Source organism: Mirounga angustirostris, unplaced genomic scaffold, assembly GCF_029215605.1.
Source record: "Mirounga angustirostris isolate CCGP_5_RB_7025 unplaced genomic scaffold, mMirAng1.0.hap1 SCAF_8, whole genome shotgun sequence".
Lineage (NCBI taxonomy): Eukaryota > Metazoa > Chordata > Mammalia > Carnivora > Phocidae > Mirounga > Mirounga angustirostris.
In genome coordinates this window covers 80,120,785-80,142,751 of record NW_026991716.1, presented here as the reverse complement: position 1 = coordinate 80,142,751, position 21,967 = coordinate 80,120,785, and the positions used below count along the sequence as shown (strand labels likewise).

Here is a 21,967-nt window from a genome sequence, read left to right as displayed (position 1 = left end):
ATCGTATCTTCAGAAACATTTTGAAGTGTTATATTTTTGTTACACTATTTTGCAATCAATCTAATTGTTCTCCCTGTGCCTTAGATTTGTAGCAGTTGCTACTGAGAACATGTGAAGTTGTATTAAGCTTCTTTTCGTAAGATGTTTGTGAATGCTTTTCTCTTACATGAATTGCCGAAGCCAACTAAAGGCAGAATGGCCTCTGAGGACAGTAGTGGATCATATATTTACAAGGAGATAGTTGTAGTTCTGTTTACACATCTATCACTTATCTATTGCAACATAACTTGCCTTTAAATTTCTAAGTTATCTAAAACACTTGTCTCATTTGCGGGAAATAGCCTTATTTCCTTGAAGCTCAAAAGATGATTTTGAGCTCTCAGTTGGATCAGAATTATGCATTAAATATTGAACATGTGAACAGAAGTAGAGAATGACTCAGTATACCATCTTGATTAGATAGGATTGTTTATCCCACCTAAGAGTGAAAATGTGATTAAGTTCCTGAGTGATGCCCAAGTTGAGGGCATTAAAAAATGTGAATATAATAAGTTAAAAGTTATAATTGAATTTATGTTAAATATTCACTAATCTTTCTTTATAGATATGATGAATTTCTATTAAATTTGAAGTCACTAAAACTTAAACATATATTCATTTGATAAATATGAAGGGTAAATTAAACATATTTAATATATTCAATGTATAATGCCATTAATAAAAATTGTTGAAATAATGAAAATTTAATTTGCTAAATTTTAATTGAGGATAAATATATAAAATGATCAGTGATAGAAAATGGTTCAATTAGCAGTAATCGCGCGTTGGATAAACCTCATTGTCTAGGATACTGCCACTGTGCAAAGCTAGAAAATGGTTCAAGACTACTTGATTTAATAGAAAATAGGATCTAAATGAGTAAGAGCAACTTCACAAGGAGGTGATAGAGACATTCTTTGTACATGTCTATTCATTGCTGAGAGCAGTTACTGTTGCTGTTTTAGTGTGACTACTGTTAACCTCTCTCAGCAGAGGAGAAACAGTCCGTATCTGTTTACAGTTGAAGGCTTTCTCCTTATTTCTGGTGGAATAGGTTTCTCCTTTTCATAGGATTTCATTATTTTTAGTAACAAGGAAGTTGACTTAGTGGAAAGCAGCCTGCCTTATAACTTAAAATTGGTTGAAATTATATCTTGAAGTTTTCTGAAAATTTGGGAGGGTATATATTTCTATCATATTCAGATGAAATTTTTTGTATCATTGTTATTTCTAGTCAGGTAATTAAAATTATTTTAATATTTTTCAACATGAACCAAATTAACACATAAGAAGTTAATTTACAGCTACATTATATTAAGAAAACATAACTTTGAAGTATGTCAATATGTATCAACAGATAAGATAATTATATTGAAATTGAACTTACCCTGAATTAAATATCCTGAGTTTTTGTCCAATTAAATTATGCTTTCGTTCAGTTTTGGGCTCTTGATTTTGAACTGATGCCAACTACAGGTGCAAGGTTGCTGTATCATTTGGTTTTTATTGTTTAACTTTAAAATGTAGTATTATAAAACTGGGTTATTGATATACACTAAAACAAAATTTTACCATAGAGAGCTTGTTTTTCACAAATTAAATTTCATATTTTATTCTTTGCTAAATATTACTAAAATTAAAAACGTCTATTTGCTCTCATGTTTCTATTTTCACTTTCTTTTGCATACGCAGCCTGTGGCCGTGGGTTCTACAAATCTTCCTCTCAAGATCTTCAGTGCTCTCGTTGTCCAACTCACAGTTTTTCTGATAAAGAAGGCTCCTCAAGATGTGAATGTGAGGATGGGTATTACAGGGCTCCATCTGATCCACCGTATGTTGCCTGCACAAGTAAGTTCGTAATAGTAAAGTAGGGAAGGACTTTCAGAATCTTTCCACTCGTTTGTATTATTGTGACATCATTGAGATAGGCATCAGGTTTGTGAATGCATTCTTAATTATTATTAAATGCTTCCATTTTTTTCATGGACTGTTAAGGCTAAATAACAGAAAATAGATACATCTTATGTCATCTTTAGTGAAACTTTCACATCTGCAAAATCAAGATGCATCTTAAGATTTTTCACATGTATCTAATAGGAATCATAAATAAATGTAAGAGTTATTTGAGTCTTACTTGGATATGAAATGTGATTAAAAAGTCTGGTTTCCAAATTAAAATTCCATCACTAAACAAAGCAAATCTCACATCTTGGTGCTTCAATTAATGAATATCGGAGAGACCCAAATCCAAAGCCAATCCCAGACTTGCTCTAAATCATTCTTGAGCACAGTATGAATGAATGGATGTATTCTCTGTTATATGGTTAAAAGGGAGACTATTTTTAAACAACTGCACAACTGTTTTTTTTAGGTGCATTAACTGTTCTTTTTAATTGCTTGGAAGAAAAATAGCTAAAGACTTTTGCAGTACAAAGTACAAAAGTACAAAGACAGTTGTTATCCTGTTTTCATTTTGACGTATTAAATGGAAAATAAATAAAGCCTCTTGCCAAGTGAATTCAAGGAGGCTTTTATGCAGCTTCTCTAGGAAAGGTAATGAAATGTTTATGTAAAAGAAAGCATTTCAACTAGTTTTCTCTATGGTAACTGAGCCACTAGCTTAATGGCCCATGCAGATCCTTTCATTCATTTTTTTGGGGTTGATTTTTTCTATTTTTGTTTATTTGTTTGTTTCTTTTGGTTTCCAAAGGACCCCCATCTGCACCACAGAACCTCATTTTCAACATCAACCAAACCACAGTGAGTTTGGAATGGAGTCCTCCTGCAGACAACGGGGGAAGAAATGACGTGACCTACAGAATATTGTGTAAGCGGTGCAGTTGGGAGCAGGGCGAATGTGTTCCCTGTGGGAGTAACATTGGATACATGCCGCAGCAGACTGGATTAGAAGATAACTATGTCACTGTCATGGACCTGCTAGCCCACGCTAATTATACTTTTGAAGTAGAAGCTGTGAATGGAGTTTCTGACTTAAGCGGATCCCAGAGGCTCTTTGCAGCTGTCAGCATCACCACTGGTCAAGCAGGTATGTGTTTGTGTTTGTCTTCACTAAGTGAATAATGCAACTCCATAAGTGAGGTGTCTCGCTTGGATATTTAGTTAACTTGGCTACACAGAACTCGATTATTCCAGCCTGTTGATTATTCACACCTTTAACTTTTCTTTGTTATTTCTCCTGTTGCCTATTAAACCATTGCTAGGCTCGTTAACATCTCCTCCAGAGATCTGGCAGGAGAAATAAAAAGGGATAAATTGTAAAGCAGTTAAGACTGTTCTAAGACAGGGGTGCCTGGGTGGCTCAGTTGGTTAAGAGACTGCCTTCGGCTCAGGTCATGATCCTGGAGTCCCGGAATCGAGTCCCGCATCAGGCTCCCTGCTCAGCAGGGAGTCTGCTTCTCCCTCTGACCTTCCCTCCTCTCATGCTCTCTCTCTCTCTCTCTAATAAATAAATTAAAAAAAAAAAAAAGATTGTTCTAAGACAAGCAACTCTGCTGAAAGATCTCAAGGAAGGGAGTGAAAATATTGGACAAAATGAGATTGTAGGCTAATTCTTGCAGTTTTACTTTTTTGTGTGGTATGCACTTATGATCAAAATCTACATGATCATTAGGAATGATGAAAGAATTGAGTGCACTGTTTCACATCACTTTAGCCAATATTTTACCACATAGAATGTGATATTTGTAATATATGGCAAGTCTGTGTTAAAATTTGCATGAGAGAATTTTAAGTTCATCAGTAGTAGATTTGTGATCATATTACTGTTCATAATATTAGAGCACGTACTTGGGAGATCTCATGAGGATTTCAAAAGAAATGAATTAGGAAATAATAACCATGATGATTGTGAACTTGTAACTTAGCCTAAAAGCAGTTTTCATTTACTTTCTTCTTGGCCTTTGAGGTGCCCTACTCAGTCATTCTTTATTATGGTATGTTTTGGAAAATATAAATTGGAATGGAAGTTTCAGAAATTGGAGACTGTCTAGATCTTCAGAAAAATCTTATTACTGAAAGAAGGTTCAGAAATTGAGGGCTTTCTCAACCTCTTGCTGCTGAAAGAAGATGCTATGTAGTAGATGTAGCCAAGTGCCATGTCATCATCATTAATAAAATGGGACCTGCACTGGAGTACTGAGTTGGGTGAGCATCATAATAAGAAGCTTATCTTATCTTCTTGATCTTTGGCTGGCTGTCAAAAACCAGTATTATCCCAAATTTCTGGACATAGGTGAATCTATTCTTCACTTCTATGCCAATTTTAACAAAATGTTACCTATTTAAATTGTATCTGCAGAATGAAAACTATTCATATGGTCTCACGCTTACCATTTTGAACAGATTAGTGCATTCTTATTCTAAAGGTTTCTTTTGATGTTTATTTGAAAAGCTATTGCAAATCAGATCTCCTGTGTAAAAGCAGAAATCTGGAGGGAAAACAACCTAGAAAATTTTTAATTTTCAAAAATTGGACAAAAGAAATAACTAATTTAACTGATTTGGTTTGATTCATTGTATTTACCCTGATCCTCTTTACTATCCTCTTAAAATCATTTTACTGGATATTTTTGCTTGTGTTGCTTTATATTGAAATTTGTCACCATAACTTTCCTGTTTTTTTTTTTTTTTAAAGATTTTATTTATTTATTTTGAGAGAGAGAGAATGAGAGAGAATGCATGAGAGGGGGGAGGGTCAGAGGGAGAAGCAGACTCCCTGCCGAGTGGGGAGCCCGATGCGGGACTCGATCCCGGGACTCAAGGATCATGACCTGAGCCGAAGGCAGTCGCTTAACCAACTGAGCCACCCAGGCGCCCCATAACTTTCCTGTTGAGTGGGTTCAAAACATTTTAGGATCATGATTGTGACACTATAGCTGTCTTTGGAACCATTAATAGAAACTCTTAGGTCTGCTGAGCTAGCATAGTTCTTTTATCCCTGCTGATATCAAGCGTAGAAGGGACATTTTTATTTATTTTTGAGTATGACCCAAAGATGCTGAACTAATGCCACAAATAGAGTTCACCAAATAGGCTGCTTTGGGGAGCTGTTTTTTTTTTTTTGCTCCTTAAATGTCTGTTGTTTAATTTTTTAGGTTAATACTGCATGGGCTAAGTAGGTCATAGATTTTTCCCGTGAATTCTTGAATCAAATATCCCACAGTAGTTTGGTAAAGTAGCTTTGGGTGTTGATTCTCTTCCGGTTAAGAGCAAACTAGGTTTGTTTGTTTGTTTGTTTGGAGGGGGGAGGTGATTTAAATGTACAAAATTAGGGGCGCCTGGGTGTCTCAGTCGGTTAAGCGGCTGCCTTCGGCTCAGGTCATGATCCTTGGGTCCTGGGATCGAGCCCCACGTCGGGCTCCCTGCTCGGTGGAGAGCCTGCTTCTCCTTCTACCTCTGCCTGCAACTCTGCCTACTTGTGCTCTCTCTCTATCTCTCTGTCAAATAAATAAATAAATTTTTTTAAAAAAAATAAATGTACAAAATTAGATTGTGATGATTGCAGAGCTCTGTACATATAATAAAGAAAATATTGAATTGTACACTGAAAATGAGTAAATTTTATGGTATGTAAATTATACCTCAATAAAGCTATTAAAAATTTAAAAAGAATAAATATAAGAAAGTTAAAAAGCAAACAGTGTTTATATTTTTATGTTAAAATATTAATTCACAATTTCCTAGTCTCTATTGCATCTCAAATGCTAAAACCCCGTGAATTTAAAGTTAGATTTTTTTTTTTACTTTCAAAAAGAAATGCATCTAAATAAGACAGCGATCTGTGGTAATTGTAGAAGTTTGTAGAACTTTTGCTTTATTTTTTTAAAGGTTTTATTTATTTGTTTGAGAGAGAGAATGTGGGTGCAAGCTCAAGGGAGCAAAAGCGGGTGTGGGGCGGTGTGGAGAGGCAAAGGCAGAGGGAGAAGCAGACTCCCTGCTGATCAGGGAGCCCCAATGCAGGGCAGAAGTTTTCCTTTATTTTTTAACAGAGGAAATTTAGAATATATTAGCGACTGTTCTATTGCATGTGTATACCCACTCCCCATTGCTCCCCATCACCTGTATTTTTGCTCTTTCTAAAGGAGGAATGATTTGAAATTTTGCCCGTGTTCATTACTATCCATGGAAACCTGCAATGATCCTTGAAATTCTCATTCTCTATTAACTAAACAGCATCACCTCCCACCTAGTTTATGCTACAATCATTTCAATGATGAGTTTAAATCTGGATCTCTGGACAGTTATCCCCCTCATCAGCAATCCACCAGTGCCTACTATAAAAAGATTTATTAGGAAAATCTGCATGTGTCTGGATAAGAATAGAGTGAAGATGGAAAATAATCAGCCTGTGTTTGAAAGGTAGTGTGTACTCTTTGTAGTTTCTTTTCTATTAAGTTTGGAGTCTGGAGCACAAGACCCCTTTCCCAACCAGTGTTTGTAGAAATGTCAGTACATTGAAGACCCTTTATGCTTTGTTCAGGGTAGGGGTAAGGTTTTTGCGTTAAAGGACCTGTGCTCCAGCCCCTCCCCTGCCACTTAGGAGTTATGTGCTCTTTGCTGGATCACTAAAGTTCTACATGACTAAAGTGGAGATAAAATGTTGGATGATAGATATTAGAAAAAACTTTAAAACTCTTGAGTGTCATAAAAATATTATTGTAGTGAGTAGCAAAATGAATGCTGAGTTAATCCTCTTTTTGTATAACTCTTTCTGAACCTGTCAAGGCAAAAAACTGTAAAATCTTTATCTTTCACAGTGTGGGGGGGAATTCATGGGGGCTTGGAATTGGCAATTATGTTTTATAACATTGGAGCGGGAGGAGGTTAATTTTGTTTTGCTTGTGCAAAATGTGACTATTATCTAGTCACAAGTTATCTTAAGACTGAGATTCTACTTTAAACCAATAATTAACTTTAAGATGAAAAGTGTATAGCGAATAATATGTGCTATTCATATTTCAGTAATTTTTGTATTTATTTATCCAGAACATATGACCTACAGAAACTGGCTGATATATATATACTTTTCATTGTTGTTTAATTTTGTTAGGAATGATATGACCTATTTAAGGGTGAAGTCACACATATCAAACATATGTATGTCGGAGGTATTTCAAAAATATATAAGAGAGGATTTCAGAAAGCACATGCATTTTATTTATGACATTATGATCCTAACTCTTCCTTACATTGGAAGGTTCTCTTGAACAAAAGTGATCTTAATAATCGCATATGTGTTCTTAAGACCTATTTAAATGCTATTTTTTTTTAAGATTTTATTTATTTGAGAGAGAGAGAATGAGAGAGAGCGAGCACATGAGAGGGGGGAGGGTCAGAGGGAGAAGCAGGCTCGGAGCCCGATGCGGGACTCGATCCAGGGACTCTAGGATCGTGACCTGAGCCGAAGGCAGCCACTCAACCAACTGAGCCACCCAGGCGCCCCTAAATGCTATTTTTTATAACAATTATGATATTAACTCAGCCAACTATACTGAGTCGTGTGAATCAAACACTGTGGAGGACACTGAGGATAGGAAGGTAAGGTTTGGGCCTACCCTAATGAGGAGCCCATATTGTAGCAGATAAATTTACTTACACATCTAATATGAGGGAGCACTTGAATATAATGTGATGCATGTTGTAGACAATTAGGAACAAAATACAGAAACTCCAAGAAGGAAAGATCCATTCTATCTGTGGGAAAAAGGAGGTCCTCACAGAAAAGATACCAGTCAGTGTAGAACATTGGAATGGATTTGATTTTGCCAGGAGGATGAGTGAATCATATTGTAGGCCCTCAAGAGGACCTCCCCCATTGAACATTGTTAAGTGCCACTACATTCCTTCTCCAGATTAAGTGCATTAACACAAAAATGGTCTGCAGAAGTATGAAAGCTCCTAAAAACAGGTCACCCTAAAATTATGATCTCTTTTTATAATACCTCAGTTCACTGTGGGATCACTTAAACAATTAGACAATTTTTAAAGCATACAAAATTACAATATGTAGTCTTACCCCCAAAGAGACTTAAGGGATTCAGCAATTATTCTTCAGGTCAGTGATTATGTTATGTTCATCTGTACCTTTACCGTGTAACACAGTTCTTTCTGTATGCAAGTTGTACAATGAATGTTGTGCAATTAATTCCAATGAGGAAACTAGTCATACACAAGAAAAGTTAAATGATTTTACAAGAGTGGAAACATTGAGACATGAATGGAAAATGCATTGGATTTGATATTCAGTGACATAATTACTTAATTTTAGATAAGTTATTTCAGCTCTTCGAACCTGAATTTTCTCCTGAAATGGTATCATGCTACTTGACTCCTCATATTATAAAAATTGAGCTTTTAGCTTAATACCAGTTACATTTATTAGAAAAGTATGTTATAGTACTATAACAATTATAATAGTAGGAATAATAGAGTGACTAGTGACTGAACTCTTACTATGTTCTTGGTATTTTTTAAATGTAAAATGTACATGAAAAGAGTGTTAAGGGATGCCTGGGTGGCTCAGTCGGTTGGGCGTCTGACTTCGGCTCAGGTCATAATCCCGGAGTCCTGGGATCAAACCCCATGCCGGGCTCTGCTTGGCTGGGAGCCTGCTTCTCCCTCTGCCTGCCGCTCCCCCTGCTTGTGCTCTTTCTCTCTCTGTGTCAAATAAATAAACAAAATCTTAAAAAAAAAAAAAGTGTGTCAAAATTGAGTAGTTTAACTTCTTTGAACTCATTAGCCCTCCTAAGTAAAGGAGAGGTTTGGGACAGAAGACCTCTAAGAGCCCATCTTATGCTCATAGTTAAATGGACAGTTATAATACAATACAAACTATACATTGTGCAGTGCGTTGTTGATTGGAATTATGGAGTAATTTATAGCTGAGTAATACGTGTACAGATACTATAATTTTAATGGGATTGATAATTGTTAGGGTGGTGTAGAAAGCATTGTGTAGGAATTAAAGATGAAAACTATAACCTCTTGAAAGAGGATGTAATTTCCCAAGTTGGGCTCTCCAGGAAGCAGACACTTAGATGGGTATTAGGACATGTACTTGGGATCAGTGCCATAGGAAGAGAAAGGAAGGGAGCAAGACTGGAGCAGAGGGGAAGCTGACCTGTGGTGCAATTTCGTTGGAATCCTCAGCCAATTCCGTGGGGAGTTCTGCACCTGTAAGGGACCTCCATATTGCCCAGAGGTGAAGAAAGAGTGTCAGGCTTTCATACCTCTGTGCTGTCCAGACATGGGTTCAGGAAGGAGCCTAGAAAGGAGCAAGGTGTCATTTTTCAGACAAGGAAATTCTAAAGGGGGGCAGGGAACTGAGGTCTGCTTTTTTAGCAGCCATCTCGGCAGCTGGGCAAATAAATTCTTCAGTCCTTCACTGAGGAGAATGCGGGCAGTCCCTCACAACATCCCAGATTATTGCAGTCAAGTACACTGCTTATCTAGAATTATTCAGTGTTATGTAATCTTATCATGGACTACTGTATTTTAAGAATTTCGCTGTACAATCCTTTACATAGGAATTTGCTGATTGATTCAATGGTCTGGTGACAAATTACTCTTCAATGAAAAAGGGACCTACTAAGAAGTGTTATTTCTGGAGGATATTAATAACAAATAAAATCTCTTGGAGAGAATGATGGTTACTGTAGCATTTGCCTTCTGGCTATGATTTTAATGCCCGTTTATCAGAAACTTCAAAAGTACTTCTGCATACCTTAATTTGACTAATTTCTCTTATGTTTTCAAATTTCTTGTCAAAATTAACATTTGCTTCACTGTTATTTTCATTTAGATTTGTAATGTTTATATAATGTCCCAAATGAAATATAACCATAGTGTTATACATACATAAGCAAATTTACACAAAAAGGAGATAGTAACAAAAGTCATTTCCTGTATTAGTCAGAAATATCTTCACTCACATTTATTAGTGTGATTCAACTGTGACTATTTTTCTCATAAATTAACTCAGATCATCTCTTTTCAGTGATTTAAAATAGTAGGCCATCAAGGTATGTGTCCTGTAAGTAAGATAAATTATTCCTATTTAAATTTATATATTTTGATATTTCTTTGGAATTTATAAACTTGATTTATATTTTAAGGGAACAAGATGTTAAGAAAATATATTTTCTTGTTTGAGAGCATTTACTGATTATATCGAGTAATAAGAAACACAGCAATCTCCATAAAGTGAAATGAGATAAATGCAAAAAAAGAAAAAAGAAAAAAAAGAAATCCACCTCTACTACCAGCAAAAAAACATTTTGTAGAAATAGTGTTAGTTTTATTAAAACATATGTACATAAACACACACGTATGCTACAGCAGAAGAATCAACTGAATAAGATTCCTTTAACAGTAAGCCATTCAAGATACACATTGCTGTCATGTTTCTAGTTATTTTATAAACCTGATTTATCTGAAAGGCAGAACAGGATTCAGTCATGCTAATTCACGCCTTAGGGCATGATATTTTAGAAATTTATACATATAGTTTGTTTAGCAAGTAAGAGTCTTAGACTATGTTAGTGAAATTTAATTCTTTAAAGTTTAAGTATTTTTGACACCATTAATTTAAAAATAAACATGTAGATACATTTACAGCTTTTCTTTAGTGGCTATCAGCAATTAAAACATATGTAAAGGAAGATCTTTTTGGATACTATTTTAATAAAATTGGCAACCATGTTGGCATTGATACTGACAACTAAGACTTACTGAGTACTTAGTATGTGCTGACCACTTTACATGTAAAGACCCAGATGCCTACACAGTATCTTCACATCCCAAACTTACAATGGAAATTTGGTAGAAAATTACATCTTACAGTAAATATCTCATGGCTTTTCTTATAACATTTGTGACATATTATTTGTGAAATGTCTGTCTTTCACATTAGACTTAACAGGGTAAGCAAATAATGACATCTTTGGTCTTATCTAGCCTCTGTAACCAGATGGGCCCAGGGTACATGCTTAGTAAATTTGGTGAATTAAACACATAAATTCTTTGTATATCATAATATGAAAAGAGACTTTCTAAGATTATCAAGATTAATATAAAGGGTTAGTTTTATTTACATTAAGCAGTAAATATATAATAATTTCAAGTATAAAAATTTTGTGATTTGGTCTTGAAACTATAGATATATTTAGAATCTTAAAATGAGTTTTCACTATAACTTGGTATTTAAGCAGAGATTTAGAACAAAAGCTTAAACTTGGTATTTAAGCAGAGATTTAGAACAAAAACTTAAAGATTTAGAACAAAAGCTTTTATTTCAGAATATTAAGCTACAAATTACCTTTATATTTGAAAACTTTTACAATTCTTCATATTTTGAAAATCTGTTGAAAATAAAATTATTTTTTTCTTTTAATATAACATTGAATGGAGGGGTACCTGGGTGGCTCAGTTGGTTGGTCGTCCGGCTCTTGATCTCAGCTCAGCTCAGGTCTTGATCTCAGGGTTGTGAGTTCGAACCCAGTGTCGGGCTCCGTGCCCAGCTTAAAATGTATCTATATATATTTTTCATAATGTATTTTAATATTTTTTCCTTTTTGTAGTTTTGTGACTTGTTAAGACTATATCACATAGCTAGCTATTCTATGAATTTTCTCAATTAAAATATATGTAAGGAAATATCCCTAAACAACCTGTGTTCTCAATCCCATATCTTCACCTTCATGAGACCTCCATGTTTTCTAGTTCCAGAGTCTATGTGAGTTGCCACATCCACCCTTTTCTGATTTTATAAATATTTGTAATGAACTATTTTGCTTATGTTGAGGTTAGGTTGAGGTTATTAACAAGTTGATCTGCAGGCTCTTGAATGCTAGGACTCTGTAAACATTTGAAAGAACCCTAGGGCAAGGTGTTTTAAGTAGCCTTTCATATTTTCAATTTAATATATCTTAATCTTTTCTTAAGTTCTTTGATTTCAGCTTTGCTAATTTGTGGAGAATTATATTTAAAGATCTGAGAAGAAAGAGTTAATTTGTGTAATAACTCAGTTATAACATTACTATGGATTGAATTGGTACCAAATTCATATGTTGAAACCCTGACCCCCAGTGTGACTGTATTTGAAGACAGGGACCATAGGGAGGTAATTAAAGTTAAATGAGATCATGAGGTTGGGGCCCTGATCCTGATAGGCTTAGTGTCCTTACAAGAAGAGACACTAGAGAGCTTGCTTTTTCCCCATGCACATTCACTGAGGAAAGACCCTGTGAGGACACAATGAGAAGGTGGCCACCTGCAAGCCAGGAAGAGTGGTTTTATCAGAATGTGAATCCTGCTGGACCTTGATCTGGGACTTCCAGCTTCCAGAATTATGAGATAATAAATTCCTGGTTTTTCAAGGCACCCAGAATGTGGTGGTATAGCATTCTGAATGGGCTAATACAAATATCCATCCCTGAGATAATTTAGTTCCATCCTACTATGTTGAAAGAATTTATTTTCCATATGCAAAGGACAGGCATAGACACTTTTGTGGGTGGGGCAAGTGGTGGAAGTTGAAGGAATTTCATGCATTTCTATGATTTCTCCCCCTCAAAAATGTACTAAACTTATTTAGTGCAATGCGTTGGTAAGTGCCAGAAAGACCAATAGTAATATTTTGCGTTTGACAACCAAGGCAGTTTTTTTTTTTTTAAACAGAGCCAATTTATTATCTCATAAATTACAGAAGGTGCTACTTTGATGGTAGCAGAACATTCTATATAAAGTAAGTTATGTGGTTTGTCTCTGAATTTTCAAGCTTGAGCAAGTTTGTCAAATTCTTGACAATGTTAAACGAGCAATTTCTACATGATTAAGAAATGAATGCTGTTTAGGATTTTCTAGTGAAAAAGTTTTTGTAACTGTATTTTGGAGATTTAAATTTGTAACTTGTTAAACTTAAGCTTCCTCTAAATAGGCTCTTCAACAAAATATATGACTGCCCATTAGGATCATTGTCCTGGAATAGTAGATAATGATGGAATTATGTAAAGTAATTCTTATTACATGTCTTGCCCTTAATAGGAGGTCCTTCATTTTGCTACTCTTAAGTTTATTGAGTGGAGATTGTAGTGAATTGAAAATGCATTCACTAGAGTATTATTTATAAAGAAATAGCTACTTTACTTTTAAAGTCAATAAGTTTGTTCAAGTGAGATATAGAAAATCTGTTTTAATTGAAATGTGACTAACAAGACCACCTACTCTTCAATTTTAGCAGGAAATAATATAAAAAGCAAGTTAACACCAGAGACTTAAATAAAATATGCAAGAATTTTTCAGAGTACAAACCCAGGTCAATGTATATTGAATTCAGTCTCTTTTTCTGGAAGTTTTACACAATTATAAATAATAAAAGAACAAAATATATGTATATAGGAGGATTACTATGCTAAGAATATAAATTAACACATTTGTAAGAGATTGTCAATATAAATTGAATCAGGAAGAGATTTCTGCTTGATTCTTTGTTGATCAGAACTGGTTACCTGGAAAAAAAAAAAAAAAAAAAGAACTGGTTACCTGATTTACTTGGTGCTGTTGTTCCATCATACAAAAAGGTTTTCATCTGTGGGTTGTTTGCTTAGTTCTTACAGAGCAAACTATCACAATCATTTCCCTGAAGTATTATTAAAGGAATAGCATTGTGAAGACAGACACAGTTTCAGAAAAAAATCATTTAAGAGCAAGAAATCAATAAGCTGCAGTTTAGAGAATGAAAAGCCAGTGGATGGTAATTTCATACATTATTCATATGTAGATGAATACACATAATGTGAATTGGTGATGAGGAGGAGGAGGATTATAATGATGATAAAAATTTGATGATGAAACTAATATAATGTTGTATGTCAGTTATACCTCAATTAAAAAAACTCGGGCTCATAAATTTGAAGTACATATTTGGTTCCTCTCAGTTCCATTTCCTCCACTCTGCCACACCCAACCATACATACCATTTTAAGCCCTTGGATAAGCTAAGGGCCATAGCTTTGACAAAGGTAAAAGATAGTTCTTAAATTGACAAGCGTTTAGTTGTTGTTCCATTTTTGGTACCAGTGTTAAGAGAAAGTAAATGTTGATTATTTTATTCCTTGCTTCATTGGTGATGAATTGAAGCAGATTTGATTCAGACAAGCAATTTGGTGGAATGATGCAGAGCCATCCACAAAAACATCTGTACTAATCATCCAATGCAGTAAATTAGAGCTACAAGCAAAAGACATTGATCCAAGAGGATCATTAACAGTTTTAACCAAATGATCTAAGTAACAGGGTAAAGGAAAGAACACTGTCAAGGTCTTCCTTTTCAGATGTATCGTTTACCACTGCAGAAGCCTGTGGTACTTGCGTCGATCCCGGCTGCTTTATGACTTCAGCTCCTTTATACTATTGTAAGCAAGAAACAAGGATCAGTTAAGAGGTAAAATCTAGGAAAAATTACCGACATTTCTTGCATTTCATTTACAAAGAGTTGTGTCACATAGGGAGAGATAATTGCTGCAACCGAACAAAATTAATTAGGGAGAAGGCAGAGTAGATGATGTATGTCATCTGACTAAGTACGGGGCAGAGATGTACTTGCAGTCCTATAGCTGCTTGGCTTGTTTAAGACACAAGCAATAGAAAAGATCTGTGAAAAAGAATTATCATAGCTTAAACACACACAGTTCTTAATTATCCATAGCATGTTGACATCAGATAATTAGTGTCCTAATTTTTAATAATATTTGGTTATTAACTTAAGCATATAGAAAGATGCAGGACATTGTCTGAGCGTAGCATTCATAATGACAGTCATATATGGTAATAAAGTGCAGAGACACTGGCTAAGCCATATCGTTATTGTGCAGTTTATTCAAATGTTACTAATACCCTTAAACATAACACCTTTAGCTCCTGTGACATCACATGTGATGTGATGTATTTATGTGTAAAGGCATGTATATAGACAGTTTTAACTGTATGTACTTTTTAACCTTATACGTTTTATAAACACATATATTTTCCTAGGAGATTAGGGGTTGAAATGGTAGAAGAACCTAAATGTTACAGATTTGGGAATCATGAACCTATAGATGACCAGTTAATGAATAGCCTTTTGGGGGGAAGAAGAGGTGGTAGAGCTATAATTCAAAAGTTTGAGAGAGGAGTTTTGAGAATACCAACAGGAGCTGACAGAATATCAACACAACATGATGAAGACCAGAAAGGAGTACCCAGGCCAGTTGGATAGGCGGGCTGTCATAGTAACCAAAGGAAGGGATATTTTCCAAGTCAGTTAATCATAGAATCAAATGTCACAGGAGGTCAATAGCATGAAGACAGAAGAAAGTCTATTGGATTTGACAATTTCGAGCCATGAGAAAAAATTTTGATAGACAACTTGGAGTAGAAAATGTCATAATCATATTTGTCATGGTTCAAAACAAAGCATAACGCCATGGCATATGTGGTGTAAGTGCACAATGTTGGCTGAATTGAATTGTAATAGATTATTTTTATGCTGATTTCATACAACATTTATCAGACTGGTAAAAACTCTAAGATAGATTATGAGTCTGAATTTTGTTTGGAAAAAAAATTACTGCCTTTGTTCTTTCTAATACATTATCATAACCTTGTTTTCTCCTTGTTTTGACATCTCATCCTATTTTTGCACATCTCTGACATCACTAACAACCCAAATTTAGCCTCACATAAATTTCATTGTTGAGAACCTGGTAATCTCAGTAGAGGTCATAAAAGGAAAGATGTTAATTCCATAAAGATAAACTATGCATTTTTACACTGTCTCCTCTAATATCTTTATTATCATTCTTAATTTGAAATATTGTTATAAAATCAAGTGACTGCACTGATCTCATAAAGACTATGTCTGTTAATATAATATATATATATATGATTATATTTATAGTTGCATTTTATGTTATGCTTCTGTTTTCACATTTCTTTCTCTTCCTAGTTTCTTTTCTTTCTCCCAGACATTTTAAAATATGCCCCCTATCATGTACTCACCTATAGAAAAGTTGGAGACCCTCCTAAAAGTTTGGAAACATTATTCTTGCTATCTTCAGTCAGTATGTTAATACTGAGACTTTATCTTTTACTTTTAACATTTCCTTTATCTTTAAAAATGACATAAACAAAGAAGAGACAGCCATAATGCTATTTCAACCAACCTTGGATATTAATATAATTTGTAAGTTACTTCTGGTGCATCTGCTGCATTAAATACTAGTGTTATGTTTGAAAAGATACTAACTGACCTTCTTTAGATGGCTGTCTGACTACTTTGATGTTTCATTATTTTCTTCAATCCAGGGATGAAATGGATGAATGGATCTTAATTATAGTGTCCTGGTGACTCTTTTTTCAGACCATTTTTCTGGACAAGCATCAGCTAATCTGACAAATCATGAACAGTTTACTTTATAGTTTGGCTGGGATTAAGTTACTTACTGGAACCTGCAGGGAACATAAAAAGCACTGTCTTCTGATAAAATATCTTGGGTGTTTGCCATGCCTATTTTCAATTTTAATCAGTAACCTTTAGGAATGGAGAACTATAAACAGATAGTTCTTTGACAGATGTACTTTTTATACATTTACCTAGAGCACTTCGAACACAAGCAGACTCTGTGTATCAAAATTACATATCTAAAATCTTATTGTGTATTTGCTTATAAATTTTCTTACTTCTGAGTTTTGACCATGTGGAAAGAGCTGCTATATAAAGTTTATTTTTATTGAAACCAATTTTAGAAATATTACTTTATTATAATTAGGTTAGAGTATTTGCGATGAGCCTTTTAATTGCCTGTAGGTAATAGTGCAAAATCAGTTTTTATTATTTTGATTGTCTTTTAATTTGAAGGATTTTTTATGTGATATTGGAATGAATGGATTCTTGAGGGTAATTTCAACTCAAATTTTGTCTTTTGTCAAGTTTAAATAAAATACAAACTGGGAATTTTTTGAAGGTGTGTAGTAATAAATCAGTATCTACATTGTTATTAAAGACTCCCATAGAACAAAGAGTTTTCAGGTTTTATGCTATTATGTCTTTTCTAACAGTGATTGTCCTCTTTTGTGAATTTCATATGCCATCTACTAGATGACATAGTATTCTGTTCAGCATTACATTTATTCTTGCAGACAAGAAAACTGTTACACGTTTTCTTTATACAGGTCAATAAAAGCAAGATATATTCATTAGTTAGAGCAAGAAAATGAGTAACATATAAAGCCATATTTTCCAATAACTATCATTTAATTGGACATTTTGTTTCATCTATCTTCTCTTAGGTTATAATAAACACATCTAAAAGAACTCAAGGTAGAAATTAGATTTAGTGTCCCTCTGGGTAACTGAAATTACCCTGCTGTTGTTATAAAACACTGTTTTTTATTGTTCTTAGACTGTAAATAAATGTATTGACAGTAAAGAATTAACAGCACATCCAGAAAGACTTTATTTAATAATGATGATGTAAATACTTCTTATGCCATTCAATTTATCTAATTTATAACTCTGTTTGATTACCCCAGCATGCCTTTCATCTGTAAGAATTGCGCCCTGGGGACTAGTCAACTTATTAATTCATCACTTGTTCTTTTATGGTTGCAATCCCCATTATAGTATGAACATAGAGTGATATAGTCTCTTCTAAAAGCTGTCAGCCAACTGGTTCCAGTCTAGCTGACCTTTTGTTTGTAACTGTGATCCTAATAGTTTTTCTATTGTCTTCTGTTTCTAATAGGTTACATTACAATCTACATTTTTTGCCTCATGGTATCATGATGAGGATAGGACAGCAAGAGTGAATTCCACACCTGCAATTACAGAGTTTCATAAAGAGGAAAGACCTGCTTCAAGTTAACCTGTAGTCTTTTTTAAAATGCCTTTTGATTTATCTGTCACCTGATCCATCAGCAATGAATAATTTTCATGGAAGGTGCACTTTAATTACATTCCCATTTGACTTGCATTATCAAGCCCTATCTAGGTAATTAATCTCACCAAGTATCCAGTTTCGGCCTTTATTGCTGGCAGGCAGGCCTCCTGAATTATGTGTGCTTGAATGGGTCTTGGGTCTTTTTAACCAGGCAGACCCTGAAAAAGATCTGGAGCCTTCCAAATCCTGGAACTGTGTTTCAGAAGTTTTTTTCTTAGATACTGTGATTAAATTATATTTGACATCACAACAACACTCCCATATTCAATGAAGCCTATAGATTATTGTAATCATGAAAGATTTCATTTCTAGGTGTAGCCAATCTGCATGTCATTTTGTTTGTGGGATGTATGTGTTAAATTGTTAACTGTAGCTAACATCTGTATCAATCTGCTGATACAAATTTGCCAGTTACCACCTAAACCTAAGCATGTTCCTTTACTTCAGGATTTGTTTGTATGAATTTAGGTGAATAATTGGGTTAAAAGATGGTTAGATCAAAATTAAAATGATAATTATCCTGCTTTGTATTCAGTCATATACTCTGTTTTCTACAATGTTCTTATTCTGCATTAATAGACAACTTGCCTTTTATGTTTTACCTATCTTTTGCTTTTGATGATTCTCATTCCTTAATTACTTATACCGATTAATGCCAAAGTTCAATGATCTTACCAATTTAGTTTACACACATACAGATACAATAATTCTGAAGTATATAATTTGCCTTTTTGTTATAGTCTTAATATAAGATCCTAGTGCAAAAATGCATTGTTTTATAATTTTCTAATTTGGAGAAGATGTTTATTATGTATAAGGTGTTTTACTTCTCTTCTCTGAAGACATTTAAAAAAAAACTCTGGGAGCTCCTTGAAAATCAAGTTGAAATATAATGTAAATAGATTAGCTGTCTGTTTGAAAGTGATCTAAATATCTGACAATATTTTAAGCCATAGATTGCCTGATTAGCAGAAGAGAAGGTGTCCCATCTTTAGTAGGCTGAATAGGTCATAATGTTTACATAGTAAACAGTAAGATAATTTTGGAAAATTTGGACTGGTATTACTGGGGCGAAGGATGAGTACTTCTCCAGCTTCTGCTATCACCTGTGTACTGTTAACTCTATAAATATGTGCCCCTAACCCTCACCTCACTCACAAATTCCTGCCTTGTATTTTTACAAGACTATAGGTTATGATTGAATTTATACAACTACACAACTAAAATCTAACTCTACTTTTTAAAAAAAATCTCTTAATGTAACTTTAATTTGACTCTTTGTTTTTATGCAAATAATTGAACACATTTTAATGTAATATGTATTAAAAATGGATTCCTGAAAAATTTGACATTACTTTGTAAAAATTGCATATTTCTTTATCCAAGTATTGGTGTCTCTTGTCATACAGAAATGAATCTTCTATTCATTTTCCTCATAGTGGTTTAATTGCAAGAATATACAGAAATATTTTACGATCCATAATATTTCTCAAGTGAAGATGCAATAATTTAATCTAATTTGGCCAGGAATACCCATTACTGAATAGTTCACTATTATGAATTCCTCAGAAAAGTGTGTATGCCCACACATATGTATGTACATACAGGCATGCATTCTCAGACATGTATATTTATGTGGTATGAATATAAATTCATATTTAAAGGAATTCTTTCATCTGTGACTATGCTATTAACATATACTGCCTCTAATGATTAGCTATATTATATCTCTTAAGTAGTTAGATATATTTCCTCTTAAATATTAATAGCCAAACAAAGCCAAAACAAATAGCCAAAGAGTTTATGGCTTTTTAATATCTATCTTTACATTTATAGTTTCTTTTTGGCATTTCAGAATCATGAGAGTTTATATTTTTCAGTAATTTTTATTGTTTGCTATAATGCCATTTGAATTGTGAGTATAACAAATATAATTTGTGTATTTATTTTTTAACAACTATAATTAATTTAAGGTTTGCAGATCAAGGAATTGAGGCTTAAACAAAAAAGACTATTTGTGTAGCATCATATAGTGAGCCAATAGGGTCAAATGGTTTGTTAACCAGAAACATTCCATTTGAGTTATTTTGCTTTTCTCTTATATATTCTTAGACGTGGATCTTTTTCAGTGTGTTGACTTGCCAAAAATATGTATTGCTTAAGCTCTTTACATAGTCAATACGTAGACTGAGCTAAGCAGATTATTTACCTCTATCAAAATAAAATCCGTTTTTATATAATAATGCATGTGTAGAAAGAATAGGCTTCAGAAATATATCAGACAAGTTGGACTCAGAAAACTGGATTTTTTTTAAATTAATTAATTAATTAATTTTACTTTTTAAATTTAAATTCAAGTTAGTTAACATATAGCGAATTATTAGCTTTAGGGGTAGAATTTACTGATTCATCAGTAGCATATAACACCCAGTGCTCATTATTTCAAGTGCCCTCCTTAATGCCCATCACCCAATTACCCCATCCGCCCACCATCTCCCCTCCAGCAACCCTCAGTTTTTTCCCTGTAATTAAGTCTCTTATGGTTTGCCTCTCTCTCTCTGTTTTTTATCTTCCTTTATTTTTCCTTCCCTTCCCTTATGTTCATCTGTTTTGTTTCTTAAATTCCACATATGAATGAAATCATACAGTATTTGTCTTTCTCTGACTGACTTATTTCGCTTAGACCAATACACTCTAGTTCCATCCACATTGTTGCAAATGGCACGATTTTATTCCTTTTGATGGTTGAGTAATACTCTATCGTGTATATATATCTCACATATTTATCCATTCATCTGCCTATGGACATCTGGGCTCTTGCCATGTTTTGGCTATTTACATTAAGCAATACATGAAAATGTGTTTTATAAAATAAAAACACTTCATTGTTGACTGTTGGTGGTATTGATATACAAGAACACATTTTGAACAGCTGTGCTATCAATTTAGCTGTGGCAAAGCACAGTCTTGGAAAAGTTAGCAGAATGATGCTGATTACAGTACAACGTAATGTTGACTTCGTTCTCACAATATGTAGCCCTCTCAATAGACAGGACTACAAAAGTGAAGGCATTTCTAAAAACTTATTTCTGGGCAAAACCATCGTAATTCAGAGAATTACAGGAACTAGTAAGAGGTGTGTTAGATATCAGTTTCTTAAAGTGAACTTTGAATTCTTAAGACACAAGAAATTTAATAACTATTTCTATTGCCAGTTTTCATGCTGTTATACTTTTAGAAAATGATGCTAAGTATTAATGTTATACTTTATCTGTATTTTTTTAATTAAGAAAATGAAGTCGTGTCAAAATATTTGGCACCTTATGGTACTATATGTGTAAGTGCATGTATTATATAAAGTTTAATGTTTATTTAATTTAATTTAACATAAAATTTAATTCTCTAGATATATAGATAGATCTTATAACTATGTATAATTTTCTTTACCGCTCTATCAAAATACAGAGCCACTTCCACTATTGGACCCAATTTATATTATATTTTGAGGGTAAGATAGTATAAAGTTGGGAGAGAATGATTTTATACAAAGAAATTGAAAAAATTCTAAAGATCAACAATTTTTAATTAGATTTTAAAAGATATTCTGCTATCCATCTTTATTATATAAAAAGAAAAAAAATAAATGACTTTTTAAATTACTATTCAGATAGATAACTTTGAAGAAATTTAAATGTTGGAAACATCTACATTTGAAACATAAGCCCACTTTTGGCAAACTGGGAGCAGGAGAAATATGATTTATGGAAATACTAATTTCGAAAGAAAGTTGAATTTCAATGTTTCAGATGTGGTATAGGATCACCCTTTTGTATCTCAGTAAGAGCTTACTAAGTACCTGAAAATTGTTCTTTCATTTAATATATTTGATTGATTTCCACTTTTCCATTGGTTCTTTCTCTTGGATAGAAAAT

The 21,967-nt window shown here is 33.7% G+C and overlaps 1 protein-coding gene across 1 annotated transcript in view; it reads left to right on the top strand.

The window, feature by feature from the left end:
- EPHA7 (EPH receptor A7) overlaps nt 1-21,967 on the top strand; it is a 165,644-nt gene that overhangs the window by 59,808 nt on the left and 83,869 nt on the right. The window contains exons 4-5 of the mRNA XM_045867237.3: nt 1,732-1,887; nt 2,750-3,085. Coding sequence (XP_045723193.2) covers nt 1,732-1,887; nt 2,750-3,085 — 492 coding nt within the window. The remainder of the gene's footprint in view (nt 1-1,731; nt 1,888-2,749; nt 3,086-21,967) is intronic.